This window comes from Haemorhous mexicanus, chromosome 10 (genome assembly GCF_027477595.1).
Source record: "Haemorhous mexicanus isolate bHaeMex1 chromosome 10, bHaeMex1.pri, whole genome shotgun sequence".
Classification (NCBI taxonomy): domain Eukaryota; kingdom Metazoa; phylum Chordata; class Aves; order Passeriformes; family Fringillidae; genus Haemorhous; species Haemorhous mexicanus.
In genome coordinates this window covers 18,106,887-18,132,135 of record NC_082350.1, presented here as the reverse complement: position 1 = coordinate 18,132,135, position 25,249 = coordinate 18,106,887, and the positions used below count along the sequence as shown (strand labels likewise).

General features: G+C 62.9%; 3 protein-coding genes across 6 annotated transcripts; 2 read left to right on the top strand and 1 right to left on the bottom strand.

Annotated features, from left to right (window-relative positions):
* Positions 1–4,037: 4,037 nt before the first annotated feature.
* POLR2H (RNA polymerase II, I and III subunit H) lies at positions 4,038–6,483 on the top strand. 2 transcript variants are annotated; one of them, XM_059855679.1, is made up of 5 exons: positions 4,038–4,169; positions 4,544–4,627; positions 5,330–5,423; positions 5,785–5,868; positions 5,984–6,483. In XM_059855679.1, exons 1-5 carry the CDS (start codon positions 4,097–4,099, stop codon positions 6,099–6,101), a joined length of 453 nt encoding a protein of 150 aa, XP_059711662.1. In that variant the 5' UTR covers positions 4,038–4,096; the 3' UTR covers positions 6,102–6,483. The 2 variants fall into 2 exon arrangements, with proteins under 2 accessions (XP_059711662.1, XP_059711663.1); XM_059855680.1 differs by lacking the exons at positions 5,330–5,423; positions 5,785–5,868 and having other exon boundaries at positions 5,984–6,081.
* A 272-nt stretch (positions 6,484–6,755) lies between these two features.
* THPO (thrombopoietin) lies at positions 6,756–8,956 on the bottom strand. Its single transcript, XM_059855678.1, has 5 exons — positions 8,748–8,956; positions 7,821–7,948; positions 7,652–7,738; positions 7,281–7,445; positions 6,756–7,182 (listed from the first exon to the last, which is right to left on the bottom strand). The coding sequence occupies exons 1-5, from the start codon at positions 8,758–8,760 to the stop codon at positions 7,000–7,002; spliced, it is 576 nt and encodes a 191-aa protein (XP_059711661.1). The 5' UTR covers positions 8,761–8,956; the 3' UTR covers positions 6,756–6,999.
* A 4,939-nt stretch (positions 8,957–13,895) lies between these two features.
* On the top strand, positions 13,896–24,084 carry CHRD (chordin). Of its 3 annotated transcripts, XM_059855675.1 has the most exons (24): positions 13,896–14,138; positions 16,183–16,465; positions 16,801–16,904; positions 17,420–17,546; positions 17,940–18,077; positions 18,154–18,271; positions 19,156–19,252; positions 19,357–19,498; positions 19,570–19,710; positions 20,221–20,303; positions 20,392–20,539; positions 20,637–20,743; positions 20,828–20,944; positions 21,032–21,188; positions 21,280–21,521; positions 21,607–21,720; positions 21,946–22,158; positions 22,241–22,334; positions 22,439–22,495; positions 22,585–22,688; positions 22,834–22,936; positions 23,040–23,194; positions 23,345–23,438; positions 23,600–24,084. In XM_059855675.1, the coding sequence occupies exons 2-24, from the start codon at positions 16,336–16,338 to the stop codon at positions 23,665–23,667; spliced, it is 2,853 nt and encodes a 950-aa protein (XP_059711658.1). In that variant the 5' UTR covers positions 13,896–14,138; positions 16,183–16,335; the 3' UTR covers positions 23,668–24,084. The 3 variants fall into 3 exon arrangements, with proteins under 3 accessions (XP_059711658.1, XP_059711660.1, XP_059711657.1); XM_059855674.1 differs by lacking the exon at positions 13,896–14,138 and having other exon boundaries at positions 16,303–16,465; positions 17,423–17,546; XM_059855677.1 differs by lacking the exons at positions 13,896–14,138; positions 21,032–21,188; positions 21,280–21,521; positions 21,607–21,720 and having other exon boundaries at positions 16,301–16,465.
* The last annotated feature ends 1,165 nt before the right edge of the window (positions 24,085–25,249 follow it).

Sequence of the window (25,249 nt, the reverse complement as noted above, 5' to 3'; positions counted from 1 at the left end):
AGTTGCCTCCATGCTGGAGACCCCGACATCCTGCCCCCCTCCCCCAGTCATGCTCCATCATCTCCTCATTCCCAGCCCGGGTAATTGGTGGCCTGGTGACAGACGGGCTCATTAACAGCTTAATTTCGGCTTCATCTCTTCCTGCCCGACCCCCAGCCCAGGTGGGGACTGGCCCAGCAGGGTGCAGGGATGGGCACCCGGAGGCCACATTGCTCCCACCATGGGGGCACCCGCGGAGCTGCTGGGAGAGCAGAGGGGTGCACAACACGGGCTGGCAGCACTGCCCTGGGCAGCCCACGTGGCCTTGCCTCCCAACATCGAGGTGCAGGGGGGACCCCCATTCCTCGGCGTAGGGCAGTGCCTCCCTGCTCCTTGCCCCACTGGGATGGGCAGGGATACCAGCCTGGCAGGTGCTGGCCGTTGCCCACCTTCCTGGCCTCACCCTGCCCTTGTTTGCTTCCCCAACGGTGGCGGCCTTCGGCTCCTTTGTGCCGGCGGATAACAGGGATCGACGCTGCCTCTGAAGTGCCAGCCAGCAGCCCCACACCCAAACTGGGCAGCAGGATGTGGGCACACCAGCAAGGAGGGCTCCAGGCCATGCACGGGCAGGAGTGCAGGCAGACTTGCAGGCAGCCGGTGTGGGCATGGGGTGCAGGCAGCTTTCTCACCCCCTCTGCTCTTCTGTTTTGCCTTCAGGTCCATATTGCAGCCCACGAGCCCATCCCCAGCACCCCCGCACCAGGACAGTGCTAAACCCTGTCCCTGTCCCCCTCCCAGGGAAAGCAGCAGGCAGCAGCCCACGATGGCTGATGTGGGGCCCCCAAAGGCCACCCCACCGGATGGAGGCCTGGCTGCCTTTCAAAGGCGTTTGTGTTGTATAATTTATCGTCAGGAGATAACAGACAAGCGGCTAACAAGGAGGGGGCTGTACCCCTGCTCTGGGGAGTCTGGCACCACAGCACTGCTGCTGCCAGGATTCATCACACTGGGGCACACACACCTCCCTGGCCAAGGTGTAGGTTCCATTTTGGTTTGGGGATGCCCCGAGGCAGAGCCAGAGATGGTCCCTCTCTGTGCTCTGCTTTGGAGCTGCTGCCTGCCTTGCACAGAGACCCCAGGGACTACTGCATGGCCAGAGCAAGGGCAGCCCGGGTCCAGTATTTGGGGGTTCTTCACCCCAGGAACACATGGACTTCCCAGCAAGGGGGAACAGCAGCAGGCATGGAGGGGCACAGGGTAGGGAAGGACTGGTCCCACGGGCATGGGGGCAGCACCTGGAACCAGATCTGAGGAGAGTTTGTTTAATCCCAGATAAGGAGGCGACGCCAGACACCTGGCTGGCAAATGGGCGCTCCCTGGGCAACAGCAGCGAAGGCAGTGCTGGCCCCAGCTCCCACCAGCACCTGTGCCAGCCCCATCTGCACAGGGCTGCTGTTAGCTGGGTACACGACTCCCTCACACTCCACTCACATGGCCACCCACACTCCTGTGGCACAGCATGGCATGGCATGGCACATGGCACGGGGTCAGCGAAGCAGCCGGCACACGGCACAGCCAGGGCAGATGGGCACGGAGTGCAGGGAAAAGCAGGGTGCCCCATCCTCTGCCAACCCAGGCCAGATTTACACCGGGGCCACCAACCCCCCGGCCAATCCTGCCCCAAGGGTTGCGTGGGCATGGGGCCAAGGAGGGGGCTTAGGGACAAGAACAGCTTTTGGCATCGTGGTCCTGCTACACAGCCGGTGCACAGGAGGTTCAGGGCTGTGCCAGTCTCCTGCTGCCACCCTGATCCTGTGGCATCTCTGGGGCATCTGGAAATCTATCCACCCCTTCCCCATCTGGCCCTGGAGGTGGCTGCATGCCCATGACCCTGCCCAGGGTGGGGGCTCAGATTTGCCCTGCCTGCAAGGGCAGGGAGGCAGACGGCAGTGCCGGCTGGCAGGGTCGCTGGGCAGCAGCACCCCTGGGGGCTGCCTCGCCGGCTGCTGAGCACAGCCCCAGCTGCCTGCTGGCCTGTACCAACTGTGCCAGGTCTCAGCAGGGGCAGACAGGCACAGTCAGGTGGGATTAGCCCTTTGTGTCGCCCCGCAGTGGCCCTGAGAGCATCCAAGCAGGGGGCACAGCTTTGCCATGGCCCTGCCGCCTGAATCACATCAGGATCCCAATGGGTACTCCTGAGTACAGGCGGGGCTGGCACATGGACCCCTCCCCGAAAAACAGCTCTGGACCCCATGCCACCCTGCCCCGGCCGGCTGGTGTCCGCCAAGCAGTCACATCCCTCCAGGACGACACCCTGACCACTCTGGAAAGGGCGACTGGTCATACTGGTGAGCCGGGCTGTGGTAGGACTCCCTCCGTTCCGGCGCACCCTGGGGCTGTCCTGCCATGCTCGGTGTACTGCTGCCACCCCCTGGCAACCTGCACAGCCTCGGGTGTCCCCCACAGCCCCTCGCGCAGGGGTGTCCAGGTCCCCTGCACCAGCCCAGTCCTGCCCCCCAAAGAAGCGGGCACGCGGGATGCAGGACGCCAGGAGGGCTCAGGAATCTGGGGAAGGGTCCGCACCTATCGCCTTGCGCCAGAGGGGAGCCTGTCTGCGGCTGCCACATTCTGGCAAGAGGAGGTTTCTGCCCCTCCCGAGCCAGAGTGGACAGAGTGGGGAGGGGGCTGCGGGGCTTGGGGGAGTTACCAGCCAGGCGATGATTAGAAGGAGCCGAGGTTCCGTCCCAGCGCATTAAGGCTGTCCCCGCTGAGTGCCACTGCCGCGGGGTGACCCCGCCGTGAACCGCCCACGCTCCCCCGACGAGCCACCAGACCCCTGGCACCAGCACCCCCCTTCACGCCAGTGTCCCCGCTGCCTGTCACCCCCTGCCCCGTTCCGCTGCCTGCGCCTCAGGCATGCGTGAGGATGCGCTGGCACGGTGTCATGGAGGGGATGTGCCATGCAGAGGTCACACCTGTGTGTCTGGGGACCACAGGCATCTTGTGACAGGCCTCCTGGTGCGGATGTGGGGGCACCTTGGCTCTGGGTGCCATCCCAGACCACGACCTGGAAATGTCTGGTTCTTGGGGACAGCAGGGACTGTGTCCCCACGAAGCCACCTAGCTGCAGGCATAGGGGCACACCTGGGGAGCCATATCCCATAGATGCCCCCACTCATGACCTGGTGGTCCCTAGGGAGATGGTGACATGTGACTCACACACAGCGTCGTGCCACCCGCCCTCCGCAATCCCCATCACACGGGGACACCTGCTGGCTCCACCAGCCTTCTTTGTGCCGCATCCGGGCGGGCACGCGCAGCCCAAACGAGGCGCAGGGTCCCCAGTGCCCAGCCTCTCCTGAGGCAGGGAAGAATTTGTTTAGGCAGGCTGGGGGTGGCATTTGGGGAACGCGGAGGACAGGGCTGAACTCTTGAACCCGCACCGGCAGCTCCCGACCACATGCCAAGCATGGAGCACCCCGTGGCGCCCAACGTGTTAGCAGCCCCCGGCCGTGCCAGACCCCCCTGCTCCCCTCACGGTTCATCGGCAGGACACGGGGGACGGTGTCACACGTCCCTTCCCGCCATGGCTGACGGGCGAGGAGGAAGAAGCAGGTGGGGACTGGGGCGGGGGGGGGGGGGCGGCAGCCCCGAGACCCATCGCGGGCTGAGTCCGCGCAGCTCATCGCACCGATGTCCAGCTGGGATCGGGGGGCGCGGGTGAAGCCCTCTGTCCCTGCGGCGAGGGTGGACGCGGGCTGCAAGGGCCCCGCGGGACACCCCGGACCCCTCCCGGGACACCCCGGACCCCTCCAGGGACTCCCCGGACCCCTCCCGGGACTCCCCGTTTCCGCCGCGCGGGGGCGCTGCCGTGTCCGGTCGGTGCCGGGGGCGGGGCCGCGTCGTGCGGCTCCATCCGCGGCCTGGCAGCGCCCCCTGCCGGCCGCGCGCGGGGAGCGGGGGCCCGGGGATGGCGCGCCCTCCAGCCGGTCCTGGCGGGAAGGGCCCCGCCCACCGTGAAGCCGCTTCCGCCCGGCCGCGGCGGTGAGATTGCGTCATCAGTGCGCGCCGGGCGGGAGGGGCGCGGGGAGCGGGGAGCGGGAGCGGAGCTGCTGCCATGGCCGGGATCCTTTTCGAGGACATCTTCGACGTGAAGGACATCGACCCCGAGGGAAAGAAGTTCGACCGCGGTGAGTGGGGCCCCGGCTCGCTTCTCCCGCTCCCCCGTCCGCCCCTCCCGCCGGCGCTGGCCCCTCCGCGTGTTGGCAGCCCCCGGAGCGCCCCCCTTCCCCAGGGCTTCCCCGGCCCGGCTGCTGTGCCGCCCACAGCCCCGCGGGCCACGTGGCGTGCATTCCTCGCCCCACCGCGTTCCTCTCCCTGCCTGTGCACACCTTCGTCGGCTGCCGGGCTCTGGCATCCGTCCCGAATTCACCCGAAAACGGCTCCGATGCCAGCCTGGGGTGGGAAGATGACCCTGTTCCCACCCAGCCCTCGGGGATCTTCTCTGTCCTTGTCCCTGACTCTGCTGCTCTGTCCTTGTCCCTGACTCTGCTGCTCTCCCCAGTGTCGCGCCTGCACTGCGAGAGCGAGTCCTTCAAGATGGATCTCATCCTGGACGTGAACATCCAGATCTATCCCGTGGATCTCGGTGAGCCGTCGGGCCGCTGGCACAGCCGGTGTCGGCTTGGGTGGCTGAGGTTAGAGGGGGTGGAGTCGGGAATTGCTGTGATCGAGGAATAAGCTGCCTCAGGCTGCTTGGTGCCCTTGTGCTGTCTCCAGGTGATAGGAGGTTCAGGGCACTTTCGGTGTACTGAGGCTGAGCCGGGTTTCTGGTTCACTTCCCTGTCATTTGTGTCACCTCTGTCCCTTTCCCCACAGATGCTGTCTGGGGAAGCTGCTTCAGCTGGTGGTAACCAGGCTTTAAGGGAGACATCCTGAAATTAACTTCTGCAGCTAAATACACTAAATGTGTGGAAAAGAGAATATTACTCTCAATGAAACACAGAAGGGCTGAAGCTGATGCTGCAGGGGGCTCATGTACCTGCCCAAGGGTCTAGCCAAGCTCTCTGGGCGGATATAAGTGAATACCTTCTTGTGTCCCCTGAAAACACCAGCAGTGGTGTCCTTGTGGTTCTGGTTTGCTCCACGATGTGGGGAACAAGAAGACACAGGATCCAGTGTGACCTTTCACACATTCCCCACAGTCCTGCTGGAGGACTGGCAGCAGGGACAGAGCTTGTTTAGCACCCCCTGCCAGGGTGGCCCTTTGCCACCCTCTGAGTTCTGGCTGTGTGTGCTGCTGCTCTGGCTGTGCTCTGACCTTCTCACTGCTGCTCTGGCCTCCTCACAGGGGACAAATTCCGCCTGGTCATCGCCAGCACCTTGTATGAGGATGGCACACTGGATGACGGCGAGTACAACCCCACGGATGATCGGCCCTCCAGGTACAGGCGCAGCTGGGACGGGTGGGAAACAGGGACAAAGTGAAGTGCTGAGGCTGGATATTTTAGGCTGGACACTAAGAGGAATTTCTTCACAGAGGGGGAGATTAAACATTGCAATGGCTGCCCAGGAGGATGGTGGAGTCACCATCCCTAGAACTGATTAAAGAAAGGCTGGATGTGGCACTCATGCTGTGGTTTGGTTGACAAGGTGGTGTTCCGTCACAGGTTGGACTTGATGATCTGAGAGGTCATTTCCAGTCTAACTTACTCTGTAACTGGGAAGTACCTTCTCCCAGAGGACACTGAGCTGGGGGAACAGCCAGGTTTGATTCCTTGCTGACCTCAGGCTGTGCTGTTGCAGGGCAGACCAGTTTGAGTACGTGATGTATGGCAAGGTGTACCGGATCGAGGGGGACGAGACTTCCACGGAGGCAGCCACGCGCCTGTGAGTGCCTGTCAAGAGGGGAGGACACAGTGCCCCGGGGTGGGGAGCGCTGGGATCTGGGCTCGGGTCTCCCGTGGGATTCCCTGTTTTCACTACTCCTCTTCTCCCACCTCAGCTCTGCCTATGTGTCCTACGGGGGGCTACTCATGCGGCTGCAGGGAGACGCAAACAACCTGCACGGGTTTGAGGTGGACTCTCGTGTTTACCTGCTGATGAAGAAGTTGGCCTTCTAGCACACCTCCATGGGCTGCCCCACAGACATCCAGCTGGAGCCCTGAGAGCCCACACTCTGCTCCAGCATCCATGCTGCCCAGTCTCTTCAGAGCTGAGGAGGGCAGGAGCAGTCCTCCTTATCCCAGTGTCTTCTGACTCCTGCTGGGATCCGCATCTCTGTTTGTGAGGAGAGCGAGGTGCCTGACATCTGAGTGGACACCGTGCTGGGTGCTCCAGTCTTGCCTGACGGCATTTCCTCACCTTCACCTGTTCTCAACAGCCCTGGCTCTGTCCAGGAGCAACCAGACTGGGACAGCTGCCTGCCTGCCTCTGGGGACCATTCCCTCAGGACCCATCCTGAGGCAGGCTGCCTTGGGTTTGATTAAACTGAGATGTTTTTTACACCTGGCTCTGCTTGCTGAGAGACAAGACTGGCAGGGAGTGGATACACGTGCGCAGGGGCTAAGGGGGTACCCTGCCACTTCCCAAAGGAGGGGAGTCCAAACCTGCAGCATATGGTTACAGAGAGGAGGAGTGGCAGCTCAGGCTGTGCCAGGGGATCCTGCAGCACTGGCAGCTCCCGTGGCTGGGAGCAGGCACTGGGCAGAACTGGGAGCATGTCCCAGAGGATCTGGCTTCTGCCCCGGGCCCAGGCACAAGGACATACACAGCTCTTTAGAAAAATAGCTCTTTAATCAAAAAGCATTCACAGTAGAGGGCCTGCCCAGATGGGAGCAGGGCCTGTGCCTGCTGGCACGTGAGTGTCACTGTTTGCCTCCATGCACTGCACGGTTGTGAAGACTTGAGGAACAGGTGCCAACCCTTTCCTGTGGGCATCTTCCTGGGCACCCAGAGCACAGCTTAGTGTCCTGCAGGAATGCTCCAGCATTGCTTTGTGGTTGAACCCTGTGTGCAGCCTCATTGGGTCCCACATGGAGGGTCTCTGCTGTCCCCCTGTCCTTGCTTGCACGAGACCTTGGCCAGGTCATAGAAGAAGAAGCGCAGCTTGCCCTGTATCAGCTGCCGGTAGGTGAGGAAAATGCTGGAGATGTGGGTCTGCTCCATGGAATGTGGGGAGCAGCCTGGCTCCCAGTGTCCTGCCTGAGAGTGGGACAGAGGGGTGATAAACGCCATTGCACCCAACCCAGCCCAGCTGGCACCTGTGCCAGGGTGGTCTGGCTCATGTGGGGAGGTCTCACCTCCCAGCTGAAGGTCTGCAGGAGCAGGAAGAAGGAGTTGGCGTGTCGGTAAAGCTGGCTCAGCTGCCTGGCCCCACACTCGTCGCTCACCTGGCCCTGGGCCCCTGCTGCAGCACCCAGCAGCAGGGCCAGGTCACACAGGATCTCCCGCCGCTTGGTCTCGTTCTGGGGGAGCAGACAGTGACCCCCCCAAGGCCTTGTTGCTTTCTGTGCTCACCTTAGGTCTGGATGGAGTCCTCTACCCTCCCTGTGCCACCAGATATGCCTACAAGCATCTTGTTCAGCATTTCTGGTGCTTCTGCCAACCCAAGGTTCCTTCTCCAGTCCTTTTAGCACATCAGTGCCAGCACCCTCCTCCCAGCCCCTCTCACCGATTTGGATTTCCACTGCTGGAAAGTGAAGTCCACCAAGGGCAGCACTGCAGGGCACCTGAGTGCAGGCAGGGCCTGGCACTGGCCCTAGTGAGGAGAGATGTCAAGGTGAGGTGCCAGGAACTGTGCATGTCCCTGGGCTTGGGTTTTGTGGGGACTCTGTCCTCACCACTTTCTTTTCCATGTCCTTGGCCTCCACGATGTACTTCTGGATAAGCCTGTTGTCACAGACCAGCCGTGTTGGGCTGGCACGGTCCTCTTTCACGTGCAGGAGGAAGGATGTGAGGAGGAGCAGTCCTGGAGGAGATAGGGTTGCCTTGTGCATTGTGCCAGCCTCCCTGGGCAGTGCCAGCCCAGAGCTACCTGCAGTGACAAGTCCTCTCCCCAGCCCTTTGGTGGTCTTGATGGTCCCGCGGAGGGGGTGCAGGGGGCGGTGTGAGTGGCTGAGGAGAGCCGGGTGCTGCTCTCCAGTCAGCCAGCGAGGGGTGCCGGTGCTCAGGGGGGAGAGCCGCGGTTTCCGTGCCAGTGGTGTGTGCCAAGAGGCCGCACAACCCCGTCTGCCAGGTTTTTCGGCCGCCCTCCAGGCAAGGAAGCAGGGCTGTTCTCCCTGTGCAGACCAGGGCCAGCCCTCCGGATCCCTGCCAAGAGCAGTTCCAGGCGTCATGTACACTTCGGGGAATCCCAGCTTGCAGTGTCCCACAGGGAACATCTGCTCCTGGCCACTGCCCTGGCTGAGTGCTCCCCTGCCGGCTCTGCCTTCCCCAGTGCCGTTGCACACCACTGTGCCCTGCACCTGCCCACCCTGTCAGCTTCTCCGTACCCTCTTTGCAGCCTCCTGCCTGCCTCACTGCCTGCCCTGGCACTACACCAGAAATCCTCAGTGCAGCCTGTTTACCTACAATGGGCATGGAGAGATGCTTGGTTGCCCTCACATGCTGGCACTGGCCAGGTCCAACTAGCCCAGAGCCGCCCTTGGGGTTTGGTGCCCAGCTGTGGGACTCATCGTGCAAGGGATGCTCTGGCTGTCTGGCTGTGGGGCCACAGTACCCACAGTCCCTTCCTGCGCACCCAGTCCCCCCTTTAGCCACACACTCACTGTTCAGCTCCATGCTCGGCTCGGGGCTTCAGCCCTGCATCTTCCACCCTGGGGCCAGCGGCTGCTCCCTGGCTCCCGTCCCCCTTCCATGGAGGGCAGTGGTGGCGCGGGTTCCCCGCGAGCCGCCCAGCCAGGACGGAGGCCGGAGCCGGCAGCGGCCCCGGGACAGCACGGCGCGGCTCTGCGCCTCCGGCCTGGCCGCCCAGCCGAGGCAGCACGATTTCCTGTTGTGTCGCCCTGACCTTCCAGCAAAATCGCAGTGGGGGCCCCGGGCCCGGGGGAAGGCTTCCTGCCTCCGGCCGCTTCCTCCCTTGGCTCGGGGCACGGGAAGGGCGTCCCTGGGCGCCCTCCATGGCTGCTCACCTGGCCCTGGGCCTGAGTACTCAGCAGCCAGCACCTCAGTGGTCCGTGGCCCAGCTGTGCCTGTCCAGGGTGGAGGGTGGCCCTGGCACCTGAAGAAGAGATGGTGTCAGTGATCCTGCACTGGACAGCCCCAGGAACATCAGTGCTAATGAAGTCCGCTCCTAGCTGTGGCAGCCAGGTACAAAAGCCACCCCTGAGGTGGACCAAAATCCTGGTGACCCTCTCCCAGAGGTGGACTTCATTCATGGTGACCTTTACCCTGTTAGACCCCATCCCTGTTGACCCTCACACAGAGGCATGCTCTGACCCCTGCATCCACCAGAGGTGACTCAGGGAGCTGGAGACAGGATCGCTGTAGTTCATGGGGTCCCTCTAGGCTGGAGATGACTACTGATCACAGGGGTCATGGCTAGTGCATGGCCCCAGGGCTGTTTCAGCAGGGATGTTGGTTGGGAATGGGCTAGGTGAGCCACCCACAGATGCCCCCTCCCTGAGTAGGAAAAGCACCAGGGGCCTGTTCAGCACCATGTCCTGGCATGGCTGTGACATTCCCTGGTAAAGTCAGCTCTCGCTGGGCACTGTGGTGGGGGGTGCACATCCCCATGCCTGTGTATACGTGTGTGTCCCCCGTACTGCTCACGGGTACGCACCACCACATGCACCCTCAAACCTACGTGTACACACGTGCGCTTCCCTGGCACACATCGGGCCTGCGCTCAGATAACCCTCCACCCCGGCATCCCCCACGGCTTCCCTTTGGGGAACACCCCCCTCCCAGCACACATCCTCCCGCTCCTGTCTCCTTGCAGCGCCTGCGTTTCCTTCTCACACCCTGGCTCTCTCTCGCACACTCTCGCACGTTCCCAGCTCTGTCCCCAGGGACAGCAGTTCCCGGCAGCGCCTGGCCGGGTGACAGCAGCTAAAGTAAACACCGTGCCCCGCTCCACCTGCCCCATGCCCTGCTCAGCCCACAACAGCCCACCTTGCAGGGTGCCTGGGTGGGGGTGTCCAGCGGATGCAGGGACGAGACTGGCAGCGCCAGCTCGCCTGGGCACATCTGGCAGCAAAGGGACCTGTGAGTACGGGGTCAAACTCCTCCAGGTTTCCCCCACGCGGCCGTGGCCCTTCTGCGGACGTGACAAGCTGCAATCACGACCGCAATCACGCCCGTCAGCACCCTGAGCCCCTCTGCCAGCGCTGGCCTCAGGCCTGCTGCCGTCCCCATGCCTGTCCCTGCCATGCCCCCACCATGTTCATTCCCTGTCCCTCCCGAGGTGCAAAGTCATTGACGGTGCCAGGCTGGAGAGCTGCCGTGCCCTGCATTCCTTCTTGATTAGGCAAACAAACCCACCACGGGAAAATGGAGAGCAACTGGAAACTGGAGGTCTAATGGACCCCCATGGTCAGCCTAAGGTGCCCACAATAGCCCCTTTACTCCAAAATATTCTTTAAAACAATGCCAGAAGCTGGCAGGCAGCATGAGCCTGTGCCCGTGGGCAGCCTGGTATTCCTCTGCTGGAAAGGGCAATGCCAGCTTTTGCTGCCCATGCCAGGTGGGCAGAGGAGGACGTGGGGGAGAGCTCCCACTTCTGGCCCCAGCCCATTCCCACGGATGTTGCTTGCTGTAGAGAGAGAGAGAGAGTATGTGGGCAGTAAGTGAGGCACAGGGACCCCAGAGGGACCACAGAGGGACTAGGGGGCTCCGGCCAGGCAGCCCGGACTCTGGCAGGGGACAGGAAGCCAGGCGGGGGCCGCGGGGCTGCACAGCTGGCCGGATCTCGGTGCCAAGATTCCCACCTCTTCTTACAGGGTGCAAAGTGCTGGGAATCCCGCTGCAGGGACAGCCGTTCGCACCCACTTTGCCAAGGTGTTGAAGACAGCAGGAGGTGCCTGGAGTCAGGGAAGGGGGGGGAAGAGGAGGAATACGCCGGGGTGGGGGGAAGACTGTGGTTCGGTGGTACAGCTGCTGTCCCCACAGGCCACCCAGATGTGCTCGGTGGGCACCCCCAGGATGTCAGTGCTAGCATGGGAAGCAAACCTGGCCTTCCAGGGACAGGGAGGGGGGTCCTAGCCCCCTTTGAAGCCCCCATAAAAGGGTCTGACATAAAGGAAAGAGAAAGTCAAAGGAACAATGAGAGCGGCTAATCCCGGCGTGAGCAAACAGCCCCGTTTGCTCAGGACGCAGCTGGCTCCGGGGCCAGGGAAAGGAGCACAGCGGGGCTCTACGGGTGCCAGGCAGCGGGGGACCCTCTACCCGGGCTGTCCCTCCCCGAGCACGGGCAGTCCCCGGGAGCAGGGTCCCTCCTGGACCCTCCGGGCATTTTTGCTACATATGCAAATTGCCAATAAACATCTGTGGGCAAATCCTGCTCCCGGCGCATCCTGGTCCCTGTGCTGCTCCCAGACAGCCGTCCCAGGAGAACACCCGCGCTGCCGGGTGCACCTGCAAGGGGCATCTTGGTCGGGGTGCAGCAGCTTGGGGGTGAAGGATGGCAGGGTTTTACCTTTCCCAATTTTCAGCAAGCCACGTGCTGCCCAGCACTCCAGCACAAAGCCCTCGGTGCTGCCCGGAGGATGTCCTTGGGCAAACCCTCCTTGCCATGGACAAGGGCACCTAATGCCAGTGGCTCTGCTGGCATCTGGGGGATTCCCCTGTGCTTCCTCTACCATCCTGCTTCTCAGCCAAACTTCCCACTCCAGTGGGGCACACGGAGTGTGCTGGTAGGGCACCTCATCCCTCTGCCTCCATCCCATGGAGAGGAGAAGGGGTTAATGCCAGGCAGCTGAGCCGCAGGTGGGCGCAAGAATGAAATTCCTTCTCGCTGTCCTGCGAAGTCTGGGCACAAATATTTGCCTGCATGTCCGGTGGTGGGGAGGGGGGAGACCACCATCGCTTCTGGGAGTTTGCTAATCCCCATGCCAAACAAGGCCCCCACATGCCCCACATGCCCCCCATCTTCGTCCTGCTGGGGTCACCCTGCAAAGCCTTTGAGGAGGGGACATTTGGGGTCAGGTCACCAGCACCTTTGGGTGCTCCTATGAGCAGGGAGCTCTATGGGGTTGACCAGGCACTCAGAGCAGGTATCTTGTTCAGGAACACTGCCAGGGTCTGTTTGGCATGGCTGATGAGACTGTTTTGGGGTTTCCATTCTGCTCCCCGAGCCGTGGCCACCACAGCAGGATGAGATGAAGGCGAGAGCCCCAGCCATCCCCACCATGTCAGCAATGCATTCTCTGTAATAAATTCCATGTGTTCACAGACAGAAAATAGCCAACTTCCCCCACTCCATTGCCCCCCAAACTGCATCCCACTTCCATACCTACCACCCCCAAAACTCCCTCCGTCCCCAGACCCCCCTGGCCTTCATCTGGGATGGCCCAGCCCTGCAAGTTGCCTACCAGTTGTGCAAATATTGCCGGAACGGCTGTAATCCCTGTGTCCAACGTGAATTATGAGATATTTCCACCCATTACGACAGCCCCCCCCGCCCCACCGCATGTGTGTGAGGCCGGGGGGATTAGACACGGCACAAGCCACGCTCGCTCGGCACAAAGCTTTGGGGAGGCTGACAGTTCTCTGCATCCCACAACAGGGCGGGGCACTCGAGGGGGGCTCTTTTTGGAGAGAGGGGGTGCCCCACATGCCTTCCTGTTTTCAGGCTTAGGCCTGGAGGCCGTGTTGAGATGCCCAGAAGGCAGTGGGAGGTTGTGAGAAGGGGGGCCCATGGCATGCAGTTTCACCACGAATTCCCATCCCTTGGGAGCAGAGGCTCCTTCCTGTCGCCCCAAGCTGGGCTCATGTTCAAAGCCACGAGTAGGCAGCAGCTAATGAGGGCAGACAATGGGAGCTGCGTCGGGCAGAGCTGGGGTGAGGGCCTGCTGAGACACCCCCACGGCAGGCATGGCACAGCCCTGGCACCACGATCCTCTGGAATACTCCACAGGACCCTCACCACTGAACAGGGCACATGCCCCCCAAGCCCCTGCAGAACTACAGGCTGTTCTGTAGGACACTGTTGGGGCACCCCACCTCTACCTTGCTGGGACAGGAGACACCCCATGGGACCATCACCACCCCACCGGGGACAAGCCAGTACCTGCCCTGGGAAGAGGAGGCGGAGGGGTGAAGGTGCCCAGCTTGATGCTGCCCATGGCCAGTTGTCTCCATCATGGTGCAGCTACAGCTGCCCGCAGCTGGCAGCCCCGTTGGGGATGTGCCAGTGCCAGGCCCAGCTCTGGAGCCTCAGAGGTGCCTTTGTGCAGGGCGCTGCTCCTCATGCACATGTGCAGGCACTGGGAAGCAGCTGCTGGGACCGGGACCCTTTCCCAGCTCTGCCCTTGGCTGGCACCGTCCCCCCTCCAAAAGTACAGGGACCCCCAAGGCTCTGTCAAGCCACCTCTGCCTATTGATGAGGGCACCCCTTGGCATTTCCAGGGGCAGTCCAGGCTGTGAATGAGGGAAGCCCAGGCACAGCTGGGGCATCCATTTCCTCCCTGCCCACCTGCTCCCACTTCAGTGGCCATGCCCCCCTCCCTGGGCAGGGATGCCCAGCACCCTCCTGACCTGACAGGCCCCATGCCAGCATACCACCCTGCTCCCAGCCTGGCAGTGCCGGATATCCTTGCAGCCCCTTTCTCCCTCACAGTGCCACCCTGTGCCTCAGAGTCCCCTGTACCGAGGGGCTGCAGCCAGGCAGGTTCCCCGTCTCTTTCCTTTCCCCGGGAAAGGGGAGGGAGCTTCCCTCATCTCTTCCCCGTGTCCTGCAGACGAGCCAGGAGACTGTGACGAGCTCTGGGTGCACAGAGCCAGCACCGGATTCCTGGCATCGGCGGGACAGCTGGGAGCCATCGCCCGCCTCCTCCCCGCTCAGCCCCGCTCACGTCCCGCTGTCCCCAGAGCCGCTGCTGTGCCGCAGCAGGCACCGCGCAGCGACGCTGGCACAGCCACACAGACCCCAACCCTTCCCTGCCCTCCGAGCCGCTGGACCCCCAGCCAGCGAGGATGTCGGGAGAGAGGAGAGAGGACAGGTCAGTGACACCGCTGGGGACCGCGGGGAGGGCACGGGGCCAAGGGGTGCCATGCTGCCAGTCATGGTCGCTGCTCCTTGCAAGCAGCAGGGTATCAGGGACGGTCATGCCTGGGGGATGCCCGAGGTCCTGTCAGTGTCCCAGCCCTGGTGATGCCAACGGGCCGTCCTGCTGGGGTAAGCCCAGCTACTCCTCGCTGCTGTCTGCCACTCCTGCCATGGGCCATGTCCTGGCAGGGCCGAGCCCCCTGTCCCACTGCCCTCCCTGGGAGAGGTGTCGTGCTGCGTGGAGACGTGTGCCAGACCAATGCAGGGAATGGGATGGGGCAGCCATGGATAAGCTGGGGATGGGCAATCTCATTCTGGCTCTGGGGTGCAGGGCGGTGGGCTGAAGCCCCCCCAGCTGCTCGCTGGGCTGCGGGGAGGCCCAGGGGGAGCTTTCTGGGGAGGCAGGGGCCTGTTGTGCTCCAGCTGTGCCGTGTTTCCCTAGCTACACCGCGCAGCTGGCCGGGTGTTTGCACCGCCCGGAGTTGATTTTGGCAGCCCCGCACTTCCCCCTCCTCCCCTCCCCACCCGCCTTCCCCCTGCAGGGCGCCCGCCTGCCACGCACCCACCACCCTCAGCCTCTCCCTACCACTCTCGGCAGAGGTGGCAATGGGGACATGGGTGACACAAAGTGCCCCCACTCCTCATAGGCTCCCCCTCCCCTAAATTCATACCTCAGTTTTCCCCAGATGGATGATGCTTTCCCCAAACTTTTCCATGGTGCCTACTCACTGCCAACCTCTGCCACCCTTACCAGCCCAGGTGTGGGTGAAGAATGGGGCTGGTGCTGGGTGCTGCTCTCACAGCATCCTCACTCCAGATGCTTCTTCCCTCCCTGGACAAGGGAACCCAGACTTCTATTCCCCTGCAGCCCCTGTCACTGGTGGGCAGGAGCCCAGGGTCCCATTCTGGAGCCTTGCTCTGCCCAGGGTGGGCAGCAGCTGGAAAAATTTAGGAATGTGGAAGGCACAAGCTGGAGGGGGTTGGCTGTGCCTTTGCAGAGAGCAGTGTGGATTGGGAGAGGGGGCTGGCTGTTTGGGGAGCTCAGGGGTGCTGAGTGGATGGAGGAAGGGCTGGCTGCAGGGGAACAGCAGATGGACAGAGCCTTGCAGTGTCCTGTGTCCTGGGGTGCCAAGGGGCCTGGGATGGACTGAGTGGATGGAGTAGCACCCAGGATGTCTCATGCCTGAGGCGGGGGTGGGGGGCGGGGGGGGGGGGGGGGGGAAGTGAGCCCTGGAAGAGCTCATGACTGAAGATGGACAGTGTGGGTGTGGAGATTCCAGGATGCTCTGTGCCCAGGAGACGCCCCGTGCCGGGAAGACTGCAGATTGAGGAGACTGGCATTGAATGGGTGTGCCCTGCAAATGCCTTATTCCCGATGGAGCTTGTCTGGATGTGGAGACTCCTGTGGGGAATGTGAATGGGGGCATACGCATGTCTAGTGCTCAGGAACACCCCAAGCTCTGTGGAAGGGGTGTGGATAGTGGTGGTGGTGTCTCCACAGTGGGTTATACCCAGAGGGTGCTGTGTGAATTGGGAGGGGATGTCCCCAGGATGCTCAGAACCCGAGGGTGCCCGATGCTCTGAGGGAGGGTTATATCATACAATCGTATCATAGACTGGTCTGGGTTGCAAGGGACAGTAAACATCATCTAGTTCCAGCCTCCATCCCTCAGGATTCCCCATGCCCTGGGGCTGGCATGTGAGTAAGGATGCTCTGCACGCTGGGGAACCGCATGCCCGGGGAAAGGGGGAGCAATGAAGGGGTGGGGGGGGGGCTGTCCCCAGGACATCCCGAGTGCGGGGAACCCCCTGCCTGGCGGGGCAGCCGCGTGCCCCGGGTGCCGCACCACGGGACAGAACAGGACGTCCCGTGCCAGGCGGGGGCGGCGGGGCCGGGGCCCGGGGATATGTGGGGGGGGTCGGAGGGCGGCGGGGGGCGCATCCCCCCCCGGCCGGCCGCTGCCTGCGCCTCATTAGCGGGGCCTTTGTTTGCACAGGGCTCGCAGCTCCCGCTTGCCCATGCCGCCGCCTATAAAGCGGAGCCGGAGCCGGCAGCGGGGCAGAGGCGGCGGCAGCGCCCGGCAGCGCCCGGCCCCCCCTCCCCGCCGCCGCCTCCGGTCCCGGTCCGCCCGCCCCGGCCGGCCGGCACCATGCGCGCCGCTGCGCTGTTGCTGCTCGCCCTGCTGCCGCTCCGGCCCCTGCCCGGCCGCGCCGCCCGCCCCAAGCTCGCCCTGCCCATCCGGCCCGACACGGACCCGCTGCCCCCGGGCGGGGCGGCAGGTAGGAGCCCCCTGCCCTCCACCCTTCCTTCCCCCGCTCCGCGCACCCCCGGTCCAGTACAAGCCGTTGCCGCACCCCCCGTCACGCATCCCGCGTCGGGCACCCCCTCCCTGCCACCCGCACCCCCGTCCGTGCATCGCGTGCCTGCACCCCCTTTCTCTGGCACCCCGCGTTCCGCCCCGGGCCCCCCGGCTAGCCGGGACCGGCACTGGGACCGGCACCGGGAGCGCAGCAGGCGGCGGGGCGGTGCCGGCCGGTCCGGGGCTGCGGCAGGGGGGTGCCCGCGGCCCGGAGGTGACTGGGGACGGCGGTGGGTGGTGGTGGGGTCTCCGCAGGTTGCGCCTTCGGGGGGCACTTCTATGCTCTGGAGGAGACGTGGCACCCGGACTTGGGGGAGCCCTTCGGGGTGATGCGCTGCGTCATCTGTCACTGCGAGCCGGTGAGTGCCCCCACACACCTATTTCCCTGGGAGACCCCCCAGGACCCCGGCTTGCTGGGGAGGGGGCTGGCAAGGAGGGAGTTCGACCCCTCTGTTCAATACACTCCTCTCATTCCCATGGAAGAGGGAAGCGGGTTCCCTTCAGCCAGCCGGACACCTGGATGTCCTCCCCCGCGACAGGGGGGAGGAGAAGGGGGGTTTAAAGGATCAGGCTTCATTCTTCCTCCCCCTCCTCAGGGATGGCCTCCGGCCCCCTTCCTCCCTCCCTCCGAGCAGCTCCCCGAGGCCGGGGCTGGCGGGGCCATGCACAGCTGGTCAGGAGGCTGGGGGCTGTGGGGAGGGGGCCCTGGTTTGGCTGCCTTACAGGCATCTGGGGACTCTGCAAGGTGTCCAGGCTCCAGATGGAAAAAGATGGGGGAAGCTATGCTGTGCTGGGAGGGCATGGCCTGGCACACCTAGAAATGGCCTGGCACACCTTGGCACGGCTCTCCTGGAGTCCTCTTGGCCCCCTACAGCAGAGGAACCACCGGGGGAAGCCCGTGGGGAAAGTGAACTGCAAAAACATGAAGCAGGACTGCCCCGTGCCTGCCTGTCCCCGAGCCACACTGCTGCCAGGACACTGCTGCCACACCTGCCCCAAAGGTGAGGACAGTGGGTGCTTCTCTGCAGGGAGCCCCCACCAGTCCCCCAGGATCCCCTGCTGGCCTGGGAAAGGGGACATTGCACACTCCCCTGAAAAGGGCTGATCAATTTGTTATGAAAGTTACCAGTGCCCATGATACGATGGGCAGGGGAAAGCCCTGATGGGAACAGCTTGAAAGGAGTGCAGGGAAGGCACACAGGGCTAAATGCCCTGCCTGTCCATGTGCCTGTGCACAGTATGGCCCAGCTAAGAGCCCCATAGTGATTCACAGGGCACATCTTGGTCTGTCTCAAAAGGGGTGATTTATTATTGTCCCCCACCCCAAGCTCTTGGGCACAAGCAGCCTGGTGTGATCGTCTCCTCCTGTGTCCATCCCATACCAACCTTACCAGGCCCACCAGAGAAGAGCCCTGCTCTCCGATTTGACACCTTGGAGTACTTCCAGGACAAGGAGGATGACTTGGACAAGCCCTACAATGACCGCTCCTACCTCAGCTCTGAGGGCCTGGCTCGTGATGATGCCCGCACAGGTGAGCCACCCACCCAGACGGCAGCAGTGAGGGGCACCCCCCACGCTCCCCCTCAGCAGCAGCATCTCCTCCCCAGAGTTTGTGGCCCTGCTGACGAGTGGCCCAGAGCCATGGCACCCCACATCCAGTGCCGTGGCCAAGGCTCGCTTCACCCTGCTGCGCTCCTCCCTGCTCTTCTCCATCAGCTACGAACGGTGAGTCCTGCCCCCGTCCCCTGCCCAGCCCAGCACAGCAGGCAGCCCTCTGGAAAAGGGGGAATGCAACCGTGCTTGTGCCTCAGTTTCCTTTCTGATATCCCCCCATGGTGCCACAGCCGTGCAGTGACAGAGTGAGAGATTTGGAGAAGGGGGGGCAGCGTGCTGTGCTCCAGCCTAGGTCAGCAGCCAGAATTTCGGCACACCCACAGTGTCGGCCCAGCCTCACCCATTTGCCTCCAGATCTGGACTGGAAACAAACAGGAACAGTTCCAGGGCTCCCGTGGGTGCAGCTGGCAGAACTGCTGTGCCACCCTGCAGGCTCTGCCGGGGGGCAGTACCTTGGAACTGCTGCCAGAGTCCCCATCCTTGCCATGCCCTCCCCGGATGCCCGCCAGCAGCACAGCCTCTCCTCTCCCTCCCTCCTTCCCGCTCCAGTTTCTTCTGCTCTTCCTCGCTTCCAGGCCCCTTTGCATAGTAAAGTGGTGACTAATTTCCAGCTCTGACAGGGGGAGCCAAGCGGAGCCGAAAATGCTCCTTATTTACAGCCTGAACGCTCAGCTCCCAGCGGGTCCTGCCATGGTGCCTTTCCCGGCAGAGACCCTCATCCTGCTTTGTGCCGGTTATCACTGCTCCAGGATAGGGGAGCCCAGAGAATCTGTGCCAAGCTGGCATTTGGCGGGACAGCAATGTTGGGCTAGTCCTGGAATGGGCGGGCAGAGCCTAGCACTCGGCACCCCAGGAGAAGGTCTTCCTTCCCCTGCCCACCCCAAACCCCCAGTGACCCCCGCGTGCCCTCCCTGACACACCCCTTTTCCGGTGCTGAGTGAGGGGGAGGGGAAGGGCAGGTACGTGGCCCTTTCTCACCTGCCGGATGCTCGCAGGCTGGGGCGGCCGAGCCGGGTGCGTTTCAGTGACCCCGAGGGTAACGTGCTGTTTGAACACCCCGTGCAGAAGAGCGCTACCCCCGAGGATGGCATGGTGAGAGGGGCTGGGAGGGCAGGGGGCACGGTGCCCCTTCCAACTCCTGCTGGGCTTGTGGTGCCCCCCAGCCACCGCCCAGCCCTTCCATCCACCACCCACAGCTCTGTGGAATGTGGAGGACGGTGTCCAAAGCCAACGTCCAGTTGCTGCGGCGGGAACAGCTCCGTGTGTCCCTCATCACCCGGGCACAGCCCTCCGGAGAGGTCCATGGGCACATCCTCAAGCACAGGGCACTCTTTGCAGGTGAGTACAGCTCCTGCAAGCACACCCAGTGTTGCCACCAGAATGTCCCTCATGCCCCTGTCCCTGGACAGAGACATTCGGTGCCATCTTGACCTCGTCGAACCCCTTGCACTTGGGTGCTGGGGGCATGGCCATGCTGACACTGAGTGACACAGAGAACAAACTGCACTTCATCCTTATGGCCCGGGGGCTGCTGGAGCCTGGAGCAAGAGGTGAGGGCAGGCAAGGAAAGGGAGGGAGGCACTGCCCAGAGTGGGCTGCGTAGACCTGAAGTCTAGACCTGAGTGCATGGCATGTCTGTGGCTCAGGATGCGTGGGTCAGCATCTGTAGGGTCAGGATGGGTGGCTGGGCTGGGTGTGGGGCTCAGGATGGACATAGGGGCTGTGTGTGGGGTGGGGTGGAGGGTGAGGTGTGCATACAGTGTGTTGTGTGATTTGGGGTGCACCTGGTGGGGAGGGGATGGTGTGCACCTATGCAGTGGGGCTGGGGATGCTGCAGAGCACATGGGGTATGAGGGTCACTGTGCAAGAAGGATAGGTTTGCAATGCAGGTTTGCAAGGATTTAGGGCATGCTGGAGGGAATGATGAGGGCCCAGGCACACAGGGGCAGGGAACTGGCAAGAAAGTGACAGGGGTTTGGAGGTGGTAGGCACAGAGGTGTAGGTTTGAAGTGGTTGCACACCCCTGGTCCTGTGGGTCCACTCCCCTCTGCCATGTCCAGAATCCCCTCGGGTCCCGCTGAGGGTCCGCATCGTGCACCAGGGCCAGACACTACGCGAGGTCCGCGCCAACATCACTGTGGAGGTAAAGTGTTTTCTTCCCCCACAGGCCCTGGCAGCCATGGTGCCCAGAGCACCAGGGCTGATCCATGGCACTCTACCCCCTCTGCCAGGACCCTGACTTTGCGGAGGTGCTGAGTGATCTGTCTGCCCAGGAGCTGCAGTGGCTAGTGCAGGGGCAGCTCCGCATCGTGGCTGAGACGGAGGGCCGGCACACACGCCAGCTGGCTGGCACCATCACCACCCGCCGCAGCTGTGACAGTGAGCACAGGGGAGGCACGCTGGAGTGCAGAGGGATTGCTGTGCTCATTGCTGTGCCAATCTCACCCACCCTTGTGCCTCTCTCCCTGGGCTGAAGCCATCCAAAGTGTGCTATGTGGAGCGGACGCTTTGCTGCCAACCAAGACCGGGGCTGTGGGCTCAGCCAAACTGGCGCTGCATGAGAATGGCACCCTGGAGTACCAGGTGAGTGATGGGCATCCATTTCCCTCTTAAAGGTCCCAGGTGTATCTGCCACCCTGACACTGCCCTTTGGCACCACACCCACAGGTGCAGGTGGTGGGCACTGCCAGCGAGGTGGTGGGCATCACACTGGAGACCAAACCCCGACGGAAAAGCAAGAGGAACATCCTGTTTGACATGACACCCAGCTACAAGGATGGGCTGGTGAGAACTAGTTGATGCTGGGAGGGATGATGTGGGGACTTTGAGTGAGTCCCTGTCCCAACCTGCATGGTCTCCCACTGGTGGCAGGCCTGGGGTGCCTGGCAGAGCCCCAGCGCCCGCGATGCCCACATGCTTCTACAAAATGAGCTTTTCCTCAACGTGGCCACCAAAGACTGGGCAGAGGGTGAGCTGCGGGGCCAAATCATCTCCCTGCCCTACAGTGGACTGCTCGCCCGCTACACAGGTACCAGGGACACGTGGGATGGTAATAGGAGGCTGTGGGGCAGCCCTCCCACACACCACCACACCCTGCCACGGTCCCTGTCTGTGCACAGAGATGCCCGTGGCGCTGGCAGGACAGCTGGTGTCCCCCCCGGTGCACAGTGGCGCTGGGGGGCATGCCTGGCTCTCGCTGGATGAGCACTGCCACCTGCACTACGAGATCTCAGTGGCGGGGCTGGGACGGCCGAGTGATGGCACTGTCAGCGCCCACATCCATGGTGTGGCTGAGCTGGGGGAGATGGGCACCCGCCCCCACCAGCACAAGCGCTTGCTCAAGGGCTTCTATAGCACTGAGGTGAGGTGGCACCCGGTCAGGGCACCACACGGCAGGGGCTGGGCTAGACCATTTCCCAACCCTGGTGCCCCCCTTGCCACGACAGGCTCAGGGCGTGGTGAAGGACCTGGATGCCGACCTGCTGCAGCATCTGGCCCAGGGCACTGCTTTCCTGCAAGTCAGCACCAAAGCACACCCCAATGGGGAGATGCGGGGACGGGTAGGTCCTCATTGGGACAGGGCACCCTACCCACCCCCACCGCTCCCTGTGGCAGGGTGGTACTGCCTGGAGCAGGGTGGAAGGGCACAGGATCGCTCTGTTACCAGGTCCCAGCAGTACAGCCTGATGTGTTTTGTGGTCGTGGGTGGTTCCTTCACCAGCCTGACCATGGAAGGCAGCCAGGCATTGGTGTGGGAAGTGGCCTCCTGCTCATTCCCCCTCCAGGTGCACATTCCCAACCAGTGCCATGCAGGAGGGACCCGCCTGACCCCAGGGGAGTCCCTGGGGCAGGCTGAGCTCCCTGAGAGCACCAAGACCAGGGACCTGGAGCAGCTGAAGAAAGACCCCAACTCCTGCTTCTTTGAGGGTCAGCACCGGGCACATGGCACCCGCTGGGCACCTGACTATGACAAGAAGTGCTCAATCTGCAGCTGCCAGGTATGAGCTGGGGGTTGTGCTGAAGGGGCAGCACCCATCAGTAATGCTCCTCTCTAATGAGCCCCACCTCTGCTGTCCCCAGAAGCGCACAGTGATCTGTGACCCCATCTTGTGCCAGCCCCTCAACTGCACCCACCAGGTGCACCCTGAAGAGCTATGCTGCCCTATCTGTGAAGGTACCTGGGGGGTGGGCTGGGGGGCTCCTTGTGAAAACAAGGTGGGGATCCCTTTTGGAGACTTTGCCATGCGCACCCCCTCATGGCCTTCCTCTCCCTTGTAGAGAAGAAGACAGAGCAGGAAGAGCTGAAGCTGGAGCGGGCACGGGACAGTAGTGAGGGTGAGCCCTTGTGGGAATGGGCTGAGGGGGCAGCTCTGCAAAGGCTGAGTCACAAGGGCTGTGACTTCCTATTCTTCTTCCTCTTCCAGGCTGCTACTTTGATGGCGACAAGACATGGCGAGGCTCTGGCACTCGCTGGCACCCCGTAGTGCCCCCGTTTGGTCTCATCAAATGTGCCATTTGTACCTGCAAGGTGAGTGTGGGTTCCAGACTTGCCCCCAACCTGGTCCGGCACCTATGGGCGCTCTCAGTTCCCAGGCACTGTAGCTGAGGCTCAAACCAGGGCATGGGGAGCTGACTGCTGTGTGCCTCCCGTGAGCCCTGTGCCCTCCCTGCAGGGCACCACAGGTGAGGTGCACTGCGAAAAGGTGCAGTGCCCACGGCTCACCTGTGCCAACCCCGTGCGCGCCAGCCCCTCTGACTGCTGCAAGCAGTGCCCAGGTACCTGCACCCCTCTCCTGCCCTCCATTCACCCTGCATAGCTCCCGTGTGCCCCCATTGGCAATGCCACCGGCGGGCATCCTCCCAGTGCCCTCTCCTGCAGCCCCAGAGAAGAGTGTCCTGGAGCTGGCTGACTCCATGCAGGCAGACGCACCACGGGCGTGCCGCTTCGGGCGCCGCTGGTACCTCAACAACGAGAGCTGGCACCCGTCGGTGCCCCCCTTCGGAGAAATGAAGTGTATCCTGTGCTGGTGTGTGGTGAGTGTGCCAGCCTAGGGGAAGGGAAGGCGCCACTGTGCTAGTACCCAGGGCTTTTGGAATGGTGGGAGAGCAGCTCAGACACCCAGTGCATCCTGAGGAGCTGCTGTTCCCCCACCCTGGTGCTCAGCCCCTCTTTCTGCTCCCCAGTCGGGGGAGACGCACTGCCAGCGCCAGGAGTGCCCCCCATCCGCCTGCGCTAGCCCTGCCACGAGGGACAACCCCTGCTGTGCCAAGTGCCGTGGTGAGTGCAGTGCTCACACACAGGCACCACTGCCCAAACACACTGTGGCAGTCCCTGCACCTCCCAGTCTCCTTGGTGCTGAGCCAGGGCTGGCACAACCACCCCAAGTGCTCTCCTGGCACCCCCTGTGCCTGTCTCTCAGCCACACTTCCTCCCCCCAGCCCTTGATGCCCCTTCAGATGCACGGGAGAAGGTCCACGATGCCAAGGTGGAGTCACGGAGTCACTGAGCAGCGACTGCTGCCCAGAGCGGGGCAAGCACGCGGCGACGCTGGGTGCACTGGGGGGTCCCACTACTCACTGCCCCTGCCCATGCAGGGCGGGGGGCACAGAGGAGCACAGTGGGGTGCACATGGCCTGGCCCCAGCCTGGCCACCCCATCTCAGCACGACTGCAATGCCAGGACTGCCCTACCCTTGTGCAGTGGGCAGTGGCCAGGCTTGTGGAGGTTGGGGGCACCCGCTGCCCTGCCAGTCCAAGCCCCCCTGGCTGGCGGGCATCGTGCCCGTGTTGTACATAGTGTAAAGTCCTTCTGGCCCCTGTTTACTGCACCCACCCTGTCTCGGCCGGGTTTCTCACATAATTTATGGTGCCAGTGGATGGTGGTCAAGATGTATTTATTAAAAGCAGAGCTATTGCCCACCTGATTCCTGTCTCTTCCTGGCAGCAGCAGGCACAGGGCTGTGCCTTTGCATCCCATGGGGAACTTGTAGGCCTTGGCATTGCTGGGGTTGGGGATGTATATTTGGGGATATGGGGTGTGAAAGCCAATGCCAGGATGAGGACACCTCTATGGGCTGTGGGGTGGCACTGGAGAAGACCAGAGCAGTGTACAGTGCCCACAGCTGAAGCCACAATGCCAACCTCTGCCCATGGTGGAGGCTGCCAACACAGTGCTTGGTGATGGTGCCTGCTAGCACAGGGACGGCAGGACTCTGTTCCTCACACCTCCACGGTGGCAAAAAGAGCGCAGCCTGGGGCCCCAATCCAGCTGCCACTCATGGAGGCCCTTGTCCTGCAGCACCCATAACCAGCCACGTGCCCAGGCTGGGCACAGACAGCCATGGCTGTGCAGGGCAGACCCCTGTGTGTGCTCTGGGGCAGCACAACCCTGGTGACCCCAGTACAGCTGCACTGGGCTAAGGCCTTGTGGGGCCCATGGGAGACCCGGCTGCCACCTGCCCTTTGATCCCTAACATGGAGGACTGAGGGATCTCTGGGGCCATTTGTACTGTGCTGGTACACGCTGGGATGACTGGGACTGTCAGAGCTATACTGGAACAGTGCCAGAGCTGTAGGGAAAGTAACACTGGGCTTCACTGCGGTAGCAGTAAGGGATGGTGGCACAAGCACCACACTGTAGTGGGACAGTGTTAGCCTATACTGGGGCTGCACCCAGGGTGACACCAGGCTAGACTGGAGTAGTGGTAAAGCAATAGAAGGAAGGCACTGGGGCACACGGGGCTGGGACAGAGCCCTGCTGGGTGTCCTGCCCTGCATGTACCCACAGCCACGCAGGCACCTGTGCCAGCAGGGTGGCATCACCTGTGGTGGCCTTGAAGTATGCTGGTGGCCCATGGCCAGGCGCACTGGTGGCAGTGGGCAGAGATGTGTGCTGGCACAGGGCTTCCCCTCCGGATGAACATCCCTGCTGCCACGGGGCAGTGCCAGGAGCTGACGAGCAAGAGGGAGCTCCGTGCCTGGGGATACAATGAGCGGGCAACCCATTTTGTCACCTCCCTGCCTCAAACTGGTTCATGTCGGGCAATGAACCCTCCCAGCCTGGCACAGGAGATATCCCAGCCCCCAGCC

Coding starts and splice junctions, on each gene's coding strand:
- POLR2H (XM_059855679.1), top strand. CDS start 4,097: ATGGCCGGGATCCTTTTCGAGGACATCTTCGACGTGAAGGACATCGAC. Junction 4,628..5,329: donor GATCTATCCCGTGGATCTCG/GTGAGCCGTCGG, acceptor GCCTCCTCACAG/GGGACAAATTCCGCCTGGTC. Junction 5,424..5,784: donor ACGGATGATCGGCCCTCCAG/GTACAGGCGCAG, acceptor GTGCTGTTGCAG/GGCAGACCAGTTTGAGTACG.
- CHRD (XM_059855675.1), top strand. CDS start 16,336: ATGCGCGCCGCTGCGCTGTTGCTGCTCGCCCTGCTGCCGCTCCGGCCC. Junction 19,253..19,356: donor CTACCCCCGAGGATGGCATG/GTGAGAGGGGCT, acceptor CACCACCCACAG/CTCTGTGGAATGTGGAGGAC. Junction 23,439..23,599: donor CTGCTGTGCCAAGTGCCGTG/GTGAGTGCAGTG, acceptor TCCTCCCCCCAG/CCCTTGATGCCCCTTCAGAT.
- THPO (XM_059855678.1), bottom strand. Junction 7,739..7,820: donor AGGACATGGAAAAGAAAGTG/GTGAGGACAGAG, acceptor TCTCCTCACTAG/GGCCAGTGCCAGGCCCTGCC. Junction 7,183..7,280: donor TGCAGACCTTCAGCTGGGAG/GTGAGACCTCCC, acceptor TCCCACTCTCAG/GCAGGACACTGGGAGCCAGG.